Source organism: Pelophylax lessonae (genome assembly GCF_965119305.1).
Source record: "Pelophylax lessonae genome assembly, chromosome: 12".
Classification (NCBI taxonomy): Eukaryota; Metazoa; Chordata; class Amphibia; order Anura; family Ranidae; genus Pelophylax; species Pelophylax lessonae.
Window position 1 is genome coordinate 24,730,490 of NC_138779.1, and position 20,787 is coordinate 24,751,276.

The window sequence follows — 20,787 nt, forward strand, 5'->3', positions numbered from 1 at the left end:
CTTAGAATTGCAATTTAAAGTAGGGGGTGATATAAAGGGGGGCCACTGACAAAAATGTGAAGGGCTGAGGACTGTAATGTGAAGGGGGGATGATGTACAGGGGGACTGAGAACACTGATGTAATAAAAAGGATTGTGATGTGAAGGATTGTGGACTAGGTTCACATTGTTGCGTAACGCGTGTAGGCGGCCCATTTATTTCAGTGGGCTGCCTTGTAAGCAGAAACGCAGAAAAATAAGTCCCTGACCTTTTTTTTCTTTCTAATTGCGCCGTACCAAGCTACATGGTACTGTGGCATCATGTGATGTGGCACTCGTAAAGACGCGCCATGTTTGCGCATTGTGCAGAGGTTCTTGAGAGCCAAACATATGATTCGGACCTCGGTTGGAAGAAAATTTTACCTACTGGACCTTCATGAATTTTAATTCATTACCCCTGCTGTAAAGCATTGCACCCGTGATTAGCAGATCTCAGGTGCAATGCATGGATCCTGCACACTCTCAGTAAATTGCCTGCCCATACCTTGTGCTAACCAGCGCCCTCGCAGTTCATTGAAAACTACAAGCCATCAGCTGCAATGGCTAACAGTACTTGTAGTGTATTCATTCACAGGAAACTGAACAAATGACACGGCCATGCGGGTAAAGTACCGCACGGCCACGCTGTTTTCAAATTGTGACAGCGGATGCAGGGACAGGATCCTCTGACTGCTGTCACAGAGAGGGGAGTGCCGGCAGCGGGAGGTGGGTGCATAGGAGGATGTTACGTGTTATACCCTAAATATGGGTGTAACATGCTCCTAAATGGGAACTTATTCTTTAAATACAGGGAGTTAAAATCAGTTCAGCAAGGCAGCAATGTGTGCTGCCCAACCTGAATTTCAGCTGTTATTGTTCAAGTGCAAGTTAGGAAACTGAAGTCGAATGGTTTCCTGGCTGCTGCAGCCTGAGGTTCAGCTACAGGAGATCCAACGACCCCTATTTCACTTTTTGTGCATTAATACTGATAATCATTGCATTTTAGGAAGATCACACCAAATACCAGACTAACATACAAAAAAGCGAACTTCTATTTGTGTAAGTAGTTCATTATCTCTAACCCGAGGGAGCTGCTCCCAGTGCTCCTTGTTCCTCATTTCTTCCTGAACCTCGTGGATGCGTTTCAGGGACTCCAGGCTCTCGTCCAGCAGGAACGTGGTGTCATTTATCAGCATGTTTATGTAACGCACAAATTGCTTCCCCGAGCTGTAAAAAACAAAGTCTTCTGATATCAGATAGAGAAAGTGCTAACGAAAATTTATCTTAACACATTGCCTGCCCTGCCTCCTGATGCCGCATGCTTAGCTGAACACAGGAGACTCTCACTATCTCCTCACTGTCCATCCTAATCAATACAGTCTGATGGTCCTACTCACTGTCCATCCTAATCAATATAGTCTGATGGTCCTACTCACTGTCCATCCTAATCAATACAGTCTGATGGTCCTACTCACTGTCCATCCTAATCAATATAGTCAGATGGTCCTACTGTGGATCACAGCGACAAACTGAGTAGCTCTGCCACAAATTGCTTGCTTAGACTACAGGTTTTCCTGGTAAATTGCAAATTGTTTCAAGCTAGCTGAGAGGTTTAATGCATTCAGCCTGTTTAGGGTCCACTCCCAGCTGGATGTGAAGGAGCGGTTCCTAGAAGAGCCTATAAGGCGGAACTAAACCCATCGATATACTGGTTTCCCAAAACTGTTGGACTCAAGGCATGCTGTGAATGATAACTGTCACAGGTGCTTGTTCAAGTGATGCACCGAAATTTTGGCCACCAAAAATTATTGGCTGAAAATAGGGGTTTCAGTGTTGTGCTGAAAAAAAAAAAAAAAGAGGCGGCAATAATGGCTGTCGAAAACGCCTGCAAGGTGGCCCTCGCACCTCTCCTGCAACTGCAGCACCTCCCTCCGCATACACCTGGTTTCAGCAGTAGAAGCTCATGGTGTGCTTTTCATAGGTCATGTGACTCAAAAATGCAACACAGGTGCATTTTTGATGCGTTCTGTGTTTTCAATGCATTTCAATGAGGAGGTGCGGTTTACCAAATATGCATCAAAAATGCAGCAAGAAGGATTTTTAACACAGCTTCAAAAAGGTGCAGATAATGAACAATAAATTCATATTCATGATATTAATTAAAAAGTTTGAATACAATATTATATATATATATATTTTAAACCATTTATTTCGGTTTAGGCACCGAAAATTTTCATTTCAGTGCACCACTAGCCTAATCTCTCAACTGAAATGTCAAACCATCAAATGGCTGATGTCATTACTGATCACGTGCAGCACCATGGCAACAGCAGATCAAACAGAGGCCAAGGTGGCAGCGTCTTTGGCTGTAAAGGATAGGAGGGTTTAGTTCCGCTTTAAGGATGATTCTGCTTCAGATGCCCAAAGCAACTCAACTCAAATGTGAAGAGACAATGCAGCTAATCAATGGTAAATTTTGGCTGCAAAATCATCCAAACAGATCAGAAGAGTATAAAATCAGCAGTAGATGGAGATCGCTACTTAATGCAAAATCCATTTTAGCATCAGACCTACAAAACGCCTGGATTTAGATATGCTGCATGTTCCCAGCCCTTGGCCCCACCAATCTACCAGGTTATCAACTTCTTCCCCTTATTATGGAACATACAAGCCCAGAAATCTTGTGTCGAAGCCTTATTTCTGCTGTCTGCAAATGCATTGTCTCTGGAACCTTGGGCATAGCTCAAAAAGAAACATGGTTAGCAACAGCATCACCCTAGGTCTCTGCCAGGACAAGTTTACTTTTAAAGGCCCGTACACACGTAGCGATGGTCGGCCGTAAATATTCAGCCACAGACCGATCGGCTGATTGTCGGCTTGTTAGTATGATGCTTCCGACAACCGACTGCGACTTTTCGGCCAAACAGAATCTGTCGTGCAGGCATTAAAATTTTTGTTGGCCAACACCAGAACGGCCGATTGTTTGCCAGTCAGTAGAGAATTCGGCCGACAAGCAGCAGATGAGCAAGACTGGGCATGCTCAGAGAAGAAAAAACACACGGAAAGTTAACCATCACATGACCTCACTTCTTCAGTCGGCTGTTGTTGGCCGACAAAATTTGTGTGCAGTCTTTAGCACTTTTCAACCGACAGGACAGCACCGGACAAAAGACGGCCGATCGTTCGGCCAACATTCGGTACGTGTGTACGGGGCTTTAGCATAAGTTCACTTTTCATAACATGTTACACCCATATTCAGGGTGTAACATTTTATAAAAGGACCGGCCCCTATGTGACAGCTAGAGGTGGATCTTCTCTCCCTGCTAGCTGTCAAGATGATTTTTTAAAAAACAGCAGTGTCACTCATTTACAGTCCTCTGTAAACGGAAAACTACAAGTCCCAACTAGTGATTGGCCGATACCGATATTTTGGCCATTGAATATCGGTATCGGCCGATATTGGCTAATATTTTTGTACATTTAAAAAAATGTTTATTTTTTTTATTTTTACACTTGACAGGTACTGTTGTGGAGGGATCTGGGGGTCTAAAAGACTCCAAACCCCTCCTCTGCACTTAAACACATTCAAAACAGCCAGGTTTGGCTGTTTTGAATGCTGTAATTTTTTTGAATCTGGCGCTGAGTACCCGGAAGTGATTTCATGACATCACTTCCGGATTTTTACATGGAGACCCCGATCAGAGCCGAATGTGGCTTTGATCGGGTCTTCTCTTCAGCGGCCATGCAGGTAGGATGCCCGGGTCTCCCGGTGGGACGGGAGACCCGGGCGAGCCGCGGAAGGCGGCGGGGGATGTCCTCTCCCGCTCCCTTTAATGAAAGCCAAGTGGCTTCTCAGCCATATCGGTTGTCATTACAAGACAGCAGACTGTCGGCTACGGACGCCGGTACCGGGGTGATGCCTCTAGCTGCAAGCAACACTCCGGTACAAGCACTTTCCCGAAATATCGGCAATATCGGTAACCTCAGGGGCCAATTCCGATATATCGGGGAAAGTGCAGATCGGCCCTCGATATATTGGCTTTGCCAATTATCGGTCGATCCCTAGTCCCAACAACTTTAGCGGATGTCGGCTTGTAGTCCTCAATGAACTACTGAGGAGCTGTGAGTGCTGTGGTAGTTAATTCTTCCTAGTGTATCAGCTTGTTCATATGAGGTATAAAGCAAGCAGATACGCAGACAGGTCTGCAGGAGTACTGCATGGCATCAACCATCTGCTGATCGCTGGTGCAATACTTTACAGGTCCCTGGAACAAAAAAATAATAAATGCACATTTTTTACCTGCAAAAAAAAAAAAAAAGTGCATTTATTATTTTTTTGTCAAAAGGTGAACTTATCCTTTAAAAAGTAAGAGCCCATGCTCATAACCACAAGGATGGGTACAGAAACTCACTGGTATCATCCTTTATCTTGTCTGCAACTTGTGTGCATATATTTAGAACTTTAATTTCAAGCCTTATATATACTTTGCTCTGTGTGTTACTTACTTGAATTCCTCCATAAAAGTGCCGTGGTGGGCCGGGTGCTGCCAGAGGCTTTTGAAAATGGTGCTGATGTGGTAACGGATCGTAAACTTGTCATAGAACTCACTGGTGGCACCCGTGTGCTCAACATCTGCCAAAACACAGACAGCGCATTCATTGGGAGAAGATCAAGCGGATCATAAGTGTCAGTACTGGGCAACACGTGCACACAAACCAGATCTCCCTGAGAGCCACTGATGAGCTGCAGGCCCAGAGAAGACCAGAGAAAATCAGACCACGCTCAAGTCAACACAGCGGAACTAATGGTAAGAATCGCTCTTGCAGAAGACATGGAAGAACCGTCATATTCTTATTACAAGGTCATGTCACGCATACACAGAAATCACATTACTGACTGTTGGCTATTCTTGAAACAGCTCAGGGCCCTTTACATATTTGTGTTGAGTTTATTTGAAGAGAATTATATTGTCCACTGAGCTAAATATTTAATTCCATATGGACACAGAATTTTATCATCATCAAACATAAGGGGGCCTGCACATACCTGCCGTTTTCTTCTGGGAGCCCCAGAATCTGGGCACACTATGTGCATTGTCGCTGATTTGGGCTTCAAGCCAAAGCTCTGCCTCCCCTCCGCATCCTATGGTGTACTGTAGGCCTTTGTCTACTGGCTGCCACAATGCATTGTGGGATCACAGAGGAAGGAACAGTGTTCTGACCAAGAGCACAAATGAAAGGGCCATTTGCAAATTAAAATAAAATATCTCTGTCAAATAGGGAATTATGGTCCAGATATGCCCTCCTCCACTGGCTTCCGCTCACCCAACGAATTAAATTCAAAATACTAACAACAACTTACAAAGCCATTCACAGCTTAGCCCCCAGCTACATCACTAGGCTAGTCTCAAAATACCAACCTAATCGCTCTCTTCGTTCCTCTCAAAACCTTCTGCTCTCTAGCTCCCTCGTCACCTCCTCCCATGCTCGCCTCCAGGACTTTTCCAGGGCCTCTCCAATCCTATGGAACACCTTACCCCAATCTGCCTATCTCCTACTCTAATAGCTTTTAGACGATCCCTGAAAACCCTCCTCCTCAGAGAAGCCTATCCTACCCACACCTAACAACTATACTTCCATTTTCTCCATCAGCCCACCCCCCACATTTATTGCCTTTTGTTTCACTTGACCCTCCCTTCTAGAATGTAAGCTCTAACGAGCAGGGTTCTCTAATTCCTCCTGTATTGTAACTGTATTGTCTTCCCTCACATTGTAAAGTGCTGCGCAAACTGTTGGCGCTATATACAGTAAATCCTGAATAATAATAATAATAATAATATGCGTCAGAGGCTCTGCACAGTGTGGCTGTGTTTTTTGGGTGCATTTCAAGAATATATTTTCAGGGTACTTAAAGTAAAACTTCACACAAAAGTTCTGCTTGTCTGCTTGCTCCACTCTCTCGCTTCTGGTCGTATCTTCATGGCATTCCGAGCACAAGTTTGACCCCCCTCCTTCCCCCGCAGCCTTCTGGTACACGTCACCAGTCCCAGAAAGATGCAGGACCATACACAAAGCACAGCGTGGCTCGGTCATTCGAAGTGGGAAGCCGGCTGTAAAGCTGCAAGCAGTCACAGCCGGTGTTGTGTCAGATTACTGCTACCCATCAGAATGTGTGACTGAAGTGACATTCTGAACAAAAACGCTTAATGTGGTAATCTGATAGAACACCCAATGCGGACATCTTACTACACCCAGCTACGCCTTGAATTGCAGAGTAGTTTTAGCAATAAAGTGAGCACATATAAATAAATATAGTATATTGACATCTGTGATGCTCTTTTGATGTTACATTTTGAAAGGAGCTGGACGCCAGCAGTAGGAAGGTGGCGGAGGCCATGTTGGTACACCCCACACTGCTCAGCGCTAAACCTTTATGCTTTCAAAATTAAATATCCAAAGATCTCAACTATATTTATATGTGCTTGCGTTATTGCTAAAATTCAGGGCGTAGCTGGGTGCAGTAAGATGTCCGCATGGGTGTTCTATCAGATTACCACTACTTGTTAGATCAGGAATTTGGAACACATAGCGCCAGGGAAGGCATGTTGGAACGCATAGCGCATGCACAGCAAGTATTTTTTTGGTCGGAATGTCACATCGATTACACAATCTGATGGGTAGCGATAATCTGAAAGAACACCGGCTTCCCAAAGTAAACCTAAAATGCTGTTCTAACACACTATAGTGATTTTAGTATTGCTTGCACTTGTTTTTTGTTGGTTTAGCTTTGTTTTTGTAAGAGGTTTCATACTCTTATGGGTAAAAAAACGTGTTGGGATGTGGCCTGGCGAGGGTCCAGGCTGAGACTGCCACTTGTCTAGACACAGCAGGTCTTGTTCTGATATGAGACTCCTGGACTCTTCTGCTCTTATCGGTCATTGTCTGCAGCATGGACGGGCTCCTTCTCAGCCAACACACAGGACTACATATCCTAGCAGCCTGACTGGCTCACACACATAAAATGGGTTTGCAGTAAACATTCCTTGTAATAGAAATATGGATGACAGGTCCTCTTCATGGAGAGATCTGGGGTCAAGAAGACCCCAAATTTCTCCTTTACCTTTAAAAGCAAAAGATAAAAAAATGTTTTTCGATCTTTTGCTTTAAAAAGGGAAAAAAAAAACCAAAAAAACCCAAAAAAGCAAAAAACACAGCACAAAAACAAAAACACAACACTTGTTTACTTCCAGCCTGGACCGGAAGTGACGTCATGACGTCGCTCCAGTCTTGTCTATATTCCCATCGCACACGTTCCTGGAAAAACAGGGCTCATCAATGGTGAGTGCTGCAACGGAATCCTGGAGACATCAAGAAAGTGTACATATTCGCCAGCACACCATAGATCTACAATCACCGTCCAAAGGCTTTTATTGCAGAGATATCACATCGCAAAGACAAGTGCAACGTTTCAGTGTCACGCAGGACCCCTTCATCAGGCATGGGATGATGAAGGGGTCCTGCTTGACTCTGAAACTTTGCACTTATCTTTGTGATGTGATCGCTCTGTAAAAAAAGCCTTTGAACGGTGATTGTAGATCCATGGTGTGCTGGTAAATATGTACACTTCCATGATGTCACTCCAATCCTCCATGGCCATAGAGGTTGTCAAAGAGGATCTACTCTTTGATCGCCGGTGTGGTATGGCCAGCCGATGGCACCGTTAGATCATTTCTGCAAGTGGTTAAAACGCGATGTAGGTTGTAACCTGTTCCCGCTGTTGAAAAAAAAAATTTTAAAAAAATTTGCCAAAATCAGAAAATCTACTCATGATTAACTCACTAAGCCACATTAACAAAGCACAGGTCTACTCTAAGACCCCCTTCAGGAATGTCCAGTGTGTTACACGGTCCATGGTAACATGCAGTATTTTCTACACTTCACTGACAGGGGCACATGCACCAAGACACCAATCATCTTTTTCCCCATAACACCACACACGGTTAATAAATGTACATTGCGGTGCATCAAATGTAAAATATAACACCATGTGATAAAAAAAAAAAAAATGGTATAAAAAAATGTTACAACAAAGCACAAGCGTGAAGCCAACCTAACGCTTTAACACATTAGGCCACTGTTTTTATGAAGCTGACAGGGACTGTAGCACACAGAACTGATTTGGAGGAAGTCACAGCATTCTCTGCGGGCACAATCTTTCCTTACCAGTGTAGAACTTCATTAGTGAGGGCACCAAGAGTTTGACTGACAATGGGTGGCCTTCGATCATTTCAAAGAACTTTTGCGTCCGGTGCTGTATGGCGGGGTTTGTGACGAACATAACCTCCACCAGTTTGGCCACAAGGTAAGGGTTTCTGATATAGTTCTGGTTGCATAGCAGCACCACCAGGAACGTGGCAATATCCTGATTGCAGGATTCAAAGAGGACCTGAGGAGCATATCTGGGAGGAGAAAGATAAACCTTTGTTAAACTCACAATAGCATCTTTTGGAACTTTTAATAAATTACACATATTTGTTCATTTCACAAACAATACAACAAAGTATTTTATAATCTCTGTAATAATAATAATGGGATTTTTTGACTTACCGTAAAATCCATTTCTCTGATGTTTATTGACAGACACAGCTCCTGATCTTATTGACCATTAGTTTACACTGCCCCCTACAGGCGTAGGACACTAGGCAGAAAAAGAACTTGACTACGCCTATGGGCAGTCCCAAGAGGTATACTCCCCCTCTGTTATAGGTACTCCGTTTTGTTACAAGCAGTGTCAGAAGTAATACAACTCCATAGAGGGGTGGGTGCTGTGTCCGTCAATGAACATCAGAGAAATAGATTTTACGGTAAGTCGAAAATCCCATTTTCTCTTTGGTTCATTGATGGACACAGCTTCTGATCTTCTTGACCATTGGGACATCCCAAAGCAGTGTCAAACATGAGGGGTGGGAACAGCAAGAAAAAATTCCCAAGGCTAAACCATAGCCAACCAGGTAACAGGAGCTCAACCATAAACAACTGGAGCCCACCCGAAAAATATTACGCCTCCAAAGAGGAAACAAGCCCCCTAAACAGCAGCCTGCAAAACCTTGCCGCCAAAAGAGACATCCACAGATGCCAACAAATCCACTTTATAAAATGTTGTGAAAGTGTGCACAGAGGCCCAAGTACCTGCCTGCACACCTGTTTTACTAAGGCCTGATAATGAAAGGCCCAAGAAGCACTGAGCGCCCGCATAGAGTGCGCCTTCACAGGGAAAGGAGGAACCTGACCCTTAATCAAATAGGCCTGAGTCATCGTCTGTCTGATCCATCTAGATGACTCTAGAAGAAGCAGACCGCCCACTTCCTAAAAGACTCCATAGCTGCCAGGTACACCCAAATAGCCCGAACCACATCCAGGGAATGAAACGCAATTTCCTTGGGATGTTTTGGCCAGGGATACAAGGAAGGCAACACAATGTCTTCATTCAGATGGAAATCAGAGACCACCTTTGGAAGGAACGGCGGACAGGGGCGAAGAACCACCTTATCCTTGTGGACCACTCAGCCAATTTGACACCCTGCGCGCAGAGGGGATAGTCACCAAAAAGGCAACCTTCTGGGATAGCGTAAGCAGGGGAATCTCCCGAATATTTTCAAATGGAGGCTTCTGTAGAGCTGAAAGCACCAAGTTGAGATCCCAAGATGGTAGTGGGGACCGAACCGGTGGAGTTAAAGGTCGAATCCTCTGAATAAAAGTACGCACCAGGGAGTGCGTGGCCAAGGGTCGTTGAAAGAAGACCACCAAGGCTGACATCTGACCCTTAAAAAGGCACTCAAGGCCAATTTCTGCTCGCGGCCGACCTAGCGCAGAGCTGGGTCCTGTGTGTGCTCGCTGGCCAGACTGGGGTGACCACTAGATCTAATCTGGCAGTTGATTGTAGATCTCACAGTAAAAAAAAAAATCAGGAGAAAAATTTCTATCTAAAAAGAAAAAATTGCCAGGACCAGAGATCCCAGCAAGGAACTAGGTCTTTACTCCTGACTAGGCAGAAATAAACTGAGCACCTATAGCAGAGAGAGGGGGGGAGTATACCTCCTGGGACTGCCCATAGGCTTAGTCAAGTTCTTTTTCTGCCTAGTGTCCTACTCCGGTAGGGGGCAGCATAACCCAATGGCCAAGAAGATCCAGGAGCTGTGTCCATCAACAAACAAAAGAGAAATAGGATTTTGGTTGCTTTAACCACTTCCAATACCGGGCACTTTCACCCCCTTCTGGCCCAGGCCAATTTTCAGCTTTCAGCAGTGTCGCACTTTGAATGACAATTGCACAGTCATGCAATGCTGTACCCAAACACAATTTTTATAATTTTTTTGAGACAGAGAACTTTCTTTTGGTGGTATTTAATCACCACTGAGTTTATTTTTTACTAAACGAAGACAGACTGAACATTTAGACCCCGTTCACACTGGGGCGACCTGTCAGGCAACCTGGTCGCCTGACAGGTCGCCTGCCATAGAGAAGCTGTGGACCCGTTCTAATAGGAGCGACACAAGTCGCTCCGACTTAGAAAAAGGGTCCGGAGCTTCTTTGGGGCGACCTGGAGCGACCTGCATTGACTTCAATGTTATGAAGTCCGTGCCGGCCGCTCCGAGGCCGCGGTGCGAGCTGCGCGCCGCGACCAGTGAGGTCGCCCCGGCAAGTCAGATCGCCCCAGTGTGAACGGGGCCTAAAAAAAACTTTTTTTAAATTTCTGTTACAAAATGTAAATAATTTTTCTGCTGCAGTGATGGGTACTGATAGGCTGCACTGATTATCAGCGCAGATGCCATGGGTAGAGGAATGCCGATAACCGATACTTCACATTTACACTGATCAGCTGTGATTGGACACAGCTGATCACATGGTAAAGAATAGATATCGGCCCATGCTTGCTAGGGATCCTAGTCCCAACCCACCGGCCCGATCCCCACGAGGAAGCCAACACTGCACACCGCTAATCACAGACAGTGACACATTTCCCGGTCGGTAAGGCTGCGCACCGAGAAAAGTCTCACTGCCTGTGATTAGCGGTGTGCAGTGTCGGCTTCCTGGCTGGACCGGGCAGGTTGAGTTGGGACTAGGATCCCACAAACGATCGGAGATGCGGTGTGTCCGAGCAATACAGTGCACCACCGATCCCCGCGATGCATGCCCACGGGGGCACGTAGGAGAAGCCTGTTCTAAAGAAAGTCTTAGGACATCCAGTCAAAACAATTAAACCACCGTTCGGCCGTCATTTTGCTATAGGTCGGGTGGGAAGGTATTTAAAGAGAACCTGAAAATTTGAATAAGCAGATTTTGCAATACCCAAAACCATCGGAAGTATTCTGTATTCTTGAACTCCAGATTTGTCAACTCACCATAGTGAGATTCATTGATGGATTCAAGACTTGAAATAGATCCTGGGAGAGTGCCCCAGAGTCCATTAGCTCATCTACCCATACCCTGCTATGCTATAGTTGGTCCGGCCCCAGCAGAAGAGACTGTTGGGAATCATGGATAAACGCAGCACATGTGCCACATTGTCCTGCTGACAAAAAGGTGAGCAATACCCTCAGCGATATGGTGCAAAGATGAAAAGATGTCAGTGCTATGGCAGGGGAGGGGAAGGGTTAGAACCTCTGTCAGCTATTTATTGCCACCTGTGTACCCCCCACTATTGACATATACCCTCTCTTTTGTCCTTCAATATACTCAAGTGTCTGTAAACCTTACTAATGAACCTCACCTATTTGCTACATTTTTGGTCTGTTAGACATGCAACAGGAAGCATTCCATTATACATTTGATAAAGGCAAAACAATACCACATTCAGAGCCATCATGAGCTTTCTGCCCATGTTATCTCAGAGACCATACAGCCCCCTCTTTGTTTTGATCTTTGACTACAAGTGAATTTGTCGCTATGCTGTGAATAAGACATCGGGAGTAGACTAGCAAAAGACACCAGGCAGGGCTGACACCACTTACTCCACAAAAACGCAGTGTGCTGTCAGCCCACAACAGAAAATTAAAGTGGTTGTAAACCCTTACACAAATTAAGCAAATCCCTTTACATATGTTGTACCTGTCTATTTGCTGCCCTCTCTTCTCTAAAGCCATTCAAAGTGCTGGATTATAAAGCTTGTGTGAGAGTTCAGAAAAAAGGGGGTGGAGAGCTAAAGTTACACTATTCAGAGCTCAAGGAGGAGGGCTCTGAAAGCCAATTGGAGGGAGGAGGCACAGCCCCCTTCACAAAGCACACAGGAACAGAGCTGGGGCTGTCAATCAGCTGGAGATCCCTCCTGTGTCACCTTTGTTCTCTTGGTAACAGGAAAACCCATCAGAAGTGACTCATGCTGATAGAGGAAGGAAGCAGCAGACAAAAATGACACTTCGTGCTCTGGATTAAGACAAGTACACACACACTAGAGGGATATGCTTTTTTCATATTTCATGTCTGGGGTTTACAACCATGGCAGCATGGTTAAAGGGATCAAACATGAGAAAATGTGTACATATTTCAGAGATGTACTGCATATGAGGGTTTTTTTTTTGTCTTGACTAGGGATCGACCGATTATCGGCAAGGCTGATATATCGAGGGCCGATATTGACTTTTGCCGATATATCTTTATCGGCCCGGAACTGGCCGATATTCCAAATATTGCTCATTTGAAGGTAAAATGATGTCACATAGCATAATTCCATTTACAAATGTTATTGAATATGCCACACACATATGTACAAATTAAAGATATAAGCAAATGAAGTGATGTCATGACATCACTTCCGTGTACTCAGCGCCAGATTGCACTTAAAAGCATTCAAAACGCCAAGTTTGGCTGTTTTGAATGCTTTTTTTTTTTTAGAGGAGGGGTTTGGGGTCTTTTAGACCCCCAGATCCCTCCACAAAAGTACCTGTCAAGTGTTAAAAATAAAAACATTTTTTTTCTAAATGTACGAGAATATCGGCCCATCACTAGTCTTGACACAACTTAATAAAAAATTTTACACGTCAGGTTCTTTGAAATAATAACCACTTGCCGTTTTCAACCTTGAGAAAACAAATAATTTTTCTGGACACCTTATGCCTTTGCAGATGTTTTGACATTTTAGCAGAGAGCTCCAAAATTACAGTTGTGAACTTACTGCACAATAAAAAACAAGAACTCGGCTACGTCTTCTACATAGAACTCGGGCAGAGCAGCAAACATCTTGGGAATGTCTGGATTTAAAGGCAGCGTCATACTGTCACCGGAAGAGAAAGCACACAGTCAGAATCAAGAACTACAATTTCAGATATACCTTTTTCTTTTTGCACAGAATTTCTTTACTAGCTGCCAATAAGAACACATCCCTTAAATGATAGGAGAAATTAAATTGCTATTATGGCCCTAAACCCCTTAACAAATGAAAGCTCACCTTGGGTAAGCGGGATCCATCATGTGTAGGATGAGTTGGATGACCATTCCATAAAAGCTGAGGCATCTTCTTAGGAAGTTTTCATCCAGTAGACCAGCATCAGCACAGGCCTTACATCGTACTAGTTTCTGCAAAAAAAAAAAAAAAAAATTTAGGCTTTAATATTTTTTGCTGCAATTTCAGATCCTGCCTGTTCATGTGTTCTCCAACGTGAACTGAACACACTAATTAGGGCTGCTGATCTATGATAACATGGTCAGTTTACCTTCCTCCGTCATCCTGCTGTGTGTTCAACATCTCCCCCTCCCTGTACTTTCTGTTGTCTGTGTTGAAAAAACAATCTCCTCCCTGCCCCTCCCCTCCTGCCTGGAGTAAAACTATTCCCCCTGTGGTTGTAAAGGAAAATCTATTAAATACTTTAGCCTTTTTGTTTTAGGTCCATGTTAAGGATAGTTTTTTTAAAATGTGAATGCTAAAAATCTTCTTTGCACAGCACCGCTGTGTGGTTACATGTCCTCCCTCTGCTAAGTCAGAAGAGAATCTCAGCCCCTCCCACTGTACACCTTTAGATCGGAAAGGAGAGCAGAGGGTGCACCACGTGACCACACAGCGGCGCTGTGCAAAGGTATTTAGGATTATAATTTTAAAAAATAAACACACACACAGCACCAAACCAGGACCATAAACAGAGGATAAAAGTAATTAAAAGAGAAGTACAGGAATTTTTTTTTTATATACTTCCCTAGGTGGATGCAGCAGCGATTCAAAGCTGCATCGGTTCTGGCCAGCTCTAAGACCGAGAGCTGAGTGATTAAACACTGCTGATCACTTGGTTCTCAGAGTTCCCAGAGCAGAGAGCCATTGACTGTACGTCACCACTGTCTGTTCTACCTCCCCTCTGTTTGCTCCCTGGAGCGCTGGGATATGGAGGGGGCGGGAGCGGCCAGCTCAGGCTAAGTCAGGTGCAAGTCCAGGGTTGTGGGTGGATCTCGAACATCTTTCCCAAGCCTGGACCGCCTCTGTGAAGTCAGCCGACAGCAGACTTTAGCCTGCTGTCTGTTGAAAACAGGTCACACGATTGCAAAACGAACTGGCTGTACTTCTTTAATATATGTGACTTTACAACCATTTTAATAATTTGATTCTGTAGTGGTTATTGTACACTGCATATGCAGATCAATGTTAACAGTGCTGTAATTAAACCTCATCCGATCATAATATAACAAAAAAATATTAATGTGTGTAATATTATATATATAAAGCAGAAGAAAAGAAAGCTTTAAGTAATTGAAAAGCAGGGTGTAATTGAAAATTCAAGTTGTATTTGATCCATGGTTCCCATGTTTTAATAGGTTTCTTTTTCAAGCAATTAGCTTGCAATCCAAACATGGTACATGTATGCAATTATTCTGCACTCTGAAATAATTGGGAGGACTGTGGGAAAGTTTTGGCTTTTAAAGTGCAACCTGTCTTTGGCCCCAAGACACAAAAAAAAAAAAAAAAAAAAAAAAAAAAAAAAAAAAAAACAAACATGACTATACACTGTAGTCACTACTCCCACTATACAATTTAGAAAACTTTTCTAAGTTCGGCCTAGATAAAACTTTTGTGCCCCTGTACTTCCCTCCTACATTAAAGGTTCGGTCTGGCAAAATACGACAATTGCACCACTGCCTTACATGATATTGCCTTGTGAGAGGGTGCAGCTTTTTCTGAAGAACTACTGCAACCTTCCAGCAGTCTAAAGTCCTCTTATACTGACAGCTAAATAAACAGCTGACAACTCTGGATTTCTAATTTTTTCAAAAACTAGAGGCAGTTTGTGGGCTTAAAAGTTGCATAAATGGATGACAGGGTACTTTTAGGAAGAGAATCCACTTTAAAATCACTGTGGATGTTTATAGTGATACTCTGTCCTGAGTGTGGGAACAAACCTTAAGTTGCGTTTTAAACCGTTTCAGCATTTCTCTGTGCCTGGCGGCCAATGGGGAGTCCTTCCACTGACTTTCATTGTTCTTCAGCTCTTCCACTGTCCTGCAATAGGTGAAGGAGAGAGGAATTAAGAGAGGATGTAGGATGCCACACAAAACAAAATAATCCATTCACACTGAAGACTGCCAGCGGGGAATGCATGTTCCCTCGCAAATCGTATAATTCAGATCATCATAACATCATGGCCCATCTGTACAAGAAAAGAATGACTCCTGCGCTTGAGGGGTTTTCTTAGAACGGGTATCCTGAAAATGCGATTCAAGTAAGATGGACGTTGTCCCGGCTGTGCTGCCACTCAACAGGTCGTGGTAACCCAAACTCTAGAAAATCATGGCCCATCTGATAGGATTATGTAGTTCACAAACTCAAGGTAGAGTTCTAGACCAGGGGTCCTGTTGATGACCAGGCCCACACAGCAAGAGATGAGCGGCGACTGATGTCCGCACATGGCTATCACAGATCGTGGCCATCGCTCACCTTCTGCTGTGCCTTGTGTGTCCTCTCCCACTTCCCCAGCCAGGAGCTGCAGATCGAAATCGAGAGCTACTCCCGCCCCCTGCCCTGCTGATAGGAAGACATCATCGGGCGGGCGAGGGAGCCGGGAGAGGTCACACAAACTGATGACAGCCTCTGCGCTGCCAAAGTTAGGAGTTCTGAGCAGGGGAGGCAGAGATTAGATTAGCTGGGATTGCTAGGTGCACTGTAATATAAAGGGGACTGCACTATAATCATGGTAGTGCCCCTTTAAAGCGCAGTCCGCTTTACATCACAGCCCCTCTTTACATTACAGAGAAGTCCCCTTTACATCACAGCCCCCCCTTTACAGAGCAGTCCCCTTTACATTAAAGGGGCACTGTAATGTAAAGGGGACTGCGCTGCAAAGGGGCCCCGTAATGTGAAGGGAAATTGAGGAAACTGATATAAAGGGGGGGCTGAAGAAAGACTCAGTGAATATCCTCTCCCCGACCCATCCACCAGCCAACACACCCACCCACCCCCTTCCCTAGGCCAAGGCAACATTGGCTGCTGTGAAACCGATCCCTGGTGGCAAAAAGGTTGGGGGCCGCTGTTCTAGAGGACCAAAGCCATAGGGTAATTACACTCACATTCTGATATTCTAAGCAGTGGATAGAAGTGATGTAGCCAGTCAGTGTGACCAGATAGCAGAGCTCCCAACTGACTAGATGCTGCACCTGAGTGGCAATGAAATAAAACCATGGGTTTGGAACTGCTAGGTCTCCTGAGTCCCTAGGGTGTTATAGTATCTCTAGTTAAATTCAAGGCTTCCTCCTCCAAATAAGATGATAAAAAAAATGCCATTGATGGTTTTAAAGTTCTTAAGGGGTATTCACCAACAGGGGGAGTTGTGAGAATGTATACTTCAGGCTCAGGCTTCATTCAGCAAGCTCTCAGCAGTGAGCCAGTTACGTGAGCAGTCGGAGATATCATTATACAAACTGAGCACTCTTGATAAGGTGAAGGCAGAGGTTACCTACCTGTTCAGCTCTCGAATTGCTCTGAGGCGACGGATATAACGCCGGCAACTCGGTAAGATGGCAAGATGATGAGCATGTAATGTCAGGAAGAAACATTCTGTTGGAAACTTGGGATCAGAAAATGCAGCCGGATCTTGGTCTAGAAATGTTTAAATGAGTAATAAAAAAAAAAAAAGACAAAGAATTAAAGCTGAACTCCAAGTAAACAACTAAACACATGACAAATAAGGAACTGTGTAAATCTAAGGACCTAATGAACAGAAATAAAATTATTTGACAGATAAAGCTCATCCATGTGTGTTCAGCCTTATTTGGCAGGGCAGAAGACCAGATTTTCCTCTGTTGCAGTTAACACTTACAGACCTTGTCCCTCCCCAAGTCTGTGACTGAACAGTGAAAGAAGAAATAGACTAATGAGCTCATCTGATACGCTCTCCCCTGCATCAGCATGTTCCTTGTCACAATTGATGGTGGGACAAAAGCCTGATAATGGGGATAATGCTTCTCTGTTGATGGCATCCCTGTAGAAGGACATTCATAGCTCCCCATGACAAGAGATTTCAAAAGGTATATATACAGTTGTGCTCCTAAGTTAACATACCCTGGCAGAATTTATGATTTCTTGGCCACTTTTCAGAGAACAGATTTCTGTAATATTATCAAGCGCTCTTTTCCTCTAAAGCAGGGATATGCCAACTGTGGCCCTCCAGATGTTGCAGAACTACAAGTCCCATGAGGCACAGTAAGACTGACAGCAACAAGCATGACACCCAGAGGCATGATGGGAGTTGTAGATTTGCAACAGCTGGAGGGCCACAGTTTGCATATCACTACTCTATAGTCTCATAGAATACGGCTGACCTATGCTCCTACCTACCTGGACCAGATCTCTTTTCCAACTCTGGATTTGGAGACGAAGACTAGGCTAGATCGAGACATCTATTTAGAAGAGGTGCAGGCAGCACTAGGTTGCTTGCAATTTGGGAAGGCTCTGGGACCAGATGGGACTCTGGCTGAATTCTACTCTATCAGGAATTGTGGGCACCTGGGCTCACATCCTTTCTTGCCCAGTCTTACTCACTGGACTCCCTACCGGATTCAATGTCTGAGGCGATTATAGTGCTGGTTCCACCCTTTCTAAGGTGATGGAAGAGCTAATTCACATTGATCAGACTAGATTCATGCCTGGGAAAGGTACATACAGTGAAATCTGCCGCCTTTTCCTCAATATGTATGCGTCCCATTCCAACGGAGGTACAAGAGTCATTGCTTTGTTGGATTCTGAAAAAGCTGACATGGAGTGGGGGTAATCTTAGGAGGTGCTGCTGAGGTTTGGATTTGGACCTAGGTTCCTGCAATGGTTGAGATTCAGATACTTCCAACTGTGCCACGCTGTGAGAGCCCAATTTCCCGTTGCTCCTACCTTGAAGGCAGACCCAATAAAGGAGCTTCTTGCGCAGGAGACTCTGGTAAAGCCCCCATCTTCCCTTTACCTGGCTATTCTTAGGGTTGAGTCTTCCAAAATTGATAGGTTGTGGGCACGGTGGAGTGAGGACATCACAGCTTGGGATCGAGAGACTTAAGAGGAGTGTTTTGAGAATAATACGAAGATAGTAATTTCCTCCTGTGACAGGTTGACTCAAAGTTTTTGCATAGAATTTACTACACGCCTCAAAGGTAGCATAAAATTTACCCAGAGCGCTCCAAGAGTAGCACCGTTTTGGGAGATAGTATTTGAATGTATTAGTGCCCATCTTCAGTTAACCCTTCCATTGTCCCCTGAACTAGCACTGTTGGGCAGTCAAGACGACGAGCAGAGGCCTCAATGTACCAAAACACTGCTTGCACTTTTATTGCACTATGCCAAAAAAGAAATTCTGAATAGATGGATTTCCCCCAACCCCCCTACGGTGCCTCATGGGAATCCTTTATTGATGCAGTACTACCCATGTACAAATTGATGTATGTTAGTAGGGGATGCCCAGGGAAGTATAAGGTTTGGAAGCCCTGGAGGGAGCAGTGATGGATCCCTGAGCGAGTTCTTGCCTGCTTTGCCCTGGGTTGCGTTGAGTGTCCTGTCGGGTGCCTCCCCCCTCCATTGTGATGACAGTATATATTTTGCATTTGTACTCATCTCCTATACTCATACAATTTGTTTGCTGTATACTTTGTCAAATAATACCTCTTTAGATGTGCTGAATTGCTATGTAAACTAAACCTATTGTACTATGCAATTTTTTTTTTTTAAATAAAACCCAATTCAGGTTGTAAAAAAAAAAAAAAAAAAAATATTATATATATATATATATATATATATATATATATATATATATATATATATATATATATATATATATATATATATATATATATATATATATATATATATATATATATATATATATATATATATATACACTGGTTGAGATACTTATCTAGCAATAAAACTATCCTATTCCATCAAGACCTGTTGGGTAATACTAATTATTTTCTTTGAATCTTAGGAACCCTTATGTATACATTAGGTAATACACTTCATCTATATCTCATTACGCCCATTGACCTTTAGGTATGTATGCCTGCCCTATGTGCTGGCACGATTCGGGTTTAAAATTATATTCTATTTATATCTTGATTAAGGCATTGGGATTCACTTAGGTTATCGGACCTTTGAGATATATTGAGGCGCTGCTCCCGTGTCCGCCCACCAGACGTTGTGCGACATGGGTGTCTTTCCACCATACCATATGCGAGTGTTTATTATACTATGAATGTTTGATATATTAAGAAACTCTCTGTATGTATAATAAGGAATATGTATGGATGTCTGCTATATCTAGCAGAATATGATACTCTGCAAGTTGGTCCTGAGGAAGCTATGCAACGATGAAAGAAATGACTCCGAAACACTCACTCAGTTCTGCCATCCAGCTGGTCACCTCCTCCATAGTAGCTTTGATGCGGGTTTCATCGTTGGGCAGTGCTATGCGACATCTGGGGTGAAAAATATACGTGGGATCCACAGTCTCAAGCTTAATCTTAGTACTGAGCTGCTGCAACACCCAAAGGAAGTTCAGCATGAAGCCATCTGTAGACACAAGACGGTCATCTGTCTGCAGGACACAAGGAGAGGGAACTAAGAATTTAGCCCTGATCTAAAAGGCAAGAAAACAATGGAGTGTACTGTACCTGCAGCTGAGCCTTCTTCATGTTGCTGGTGACAAGGGCAGCCATGTAGCTTAGGGCGGCCTCTCTTGTCTCTCCATTCAGCAAGATGCTGTGCAGAATCTTAAATAATTCTTGCTGCAAACAAATGTTAGGTTTAAAATGTTATAACTCAAGGCACATTAAAAGGTTATGAAGGCACTCGGATTGAAGCAGAGAAAAGAGCATAAAGGGGAGCCAGGTTTTAGTTTGAAAAAAAGTTTATCTAAAGCTTTTTTTTTTTTTTTTTTTTTTTATGAGAAGAATTAAAACCGCTCAGATTTTTTTTTTTATTGCCATCGGTGTCCCTGCTACGCCTATTCTTTGTTCTGGTGACTGGTATGGCCAAGACCGAAAGCGATGAGAAATCTGACATTTTACGACTCTCACTGGATTTTTAAAGAGGTTGTAAACCCTCTTTTGTACCTACAGGTAGGCCTTTAATAAGGCTTACCTATATGTACTGTAAATATCTCCTAAACTTGCACCGTTTAGGAGATATTTACTTTTAATGCAGCCGATGACGTCATCGGTGCATGCGCTCTGAAGGAACGGCCACCTGTGCCGTTCCTTCAGAGCCCTGTGCTGTGAACAGCGGCTCCCGCGCATGCCCGGGAGTGATGTAATCGCGCCT

General features: G+C 43.9%; 1 protein-coding gene across 1 annotated transcript in view; it reads right to left on the reverse strand.

Moving 5' to 3' along the window:
• The window catches only part of UBE4B (ubiquitination factor E4B), a 148,224-nt gene that overhangs the window by 11,726 nt on the left and 115,711 nt on the right, over window positions 1-20,787 (reverse strand). Inside the window, exons 16-24 of the mRNA XM_082273634.1 lie at window positions 20,139-20,252; window positions 19,864-20,062; window positions 16,950-17,088; window positions 15,396-15,495; window positions 13,462-13,589; window positions 13,189-13,287; window positions 8,241-8,476; window positions 4,524-4,650; window positions 1,100-1,244 (exon numbers count right to left, since the gene is read on the reverse strand). Coding sequence (XP_082129760.1) covers window positions 1,100-1,244; window positions 4,524-4,650; window positions 8,241-8,476; window positions 13,189-13,287; window positions 13,462-13,589; window positions 15,396-15,495; window positions 16,950-17,088; window positions 19,864-20,062; window positions 20,139-20,252 — 1,287 coding nt within the window. The remainder of the gene's footprint in view (window positions 1-1,099; window positions 1,245-4,523; window positions 4,651-8,240; window positions 8,477-13,188; window positions 13,288-13,461; window positions 13,590-15,395; window positions 15,496-16,949; window positions 17,089-19,863; window positions 20,063-20,138; window positions 20,253-20,787) is intronic.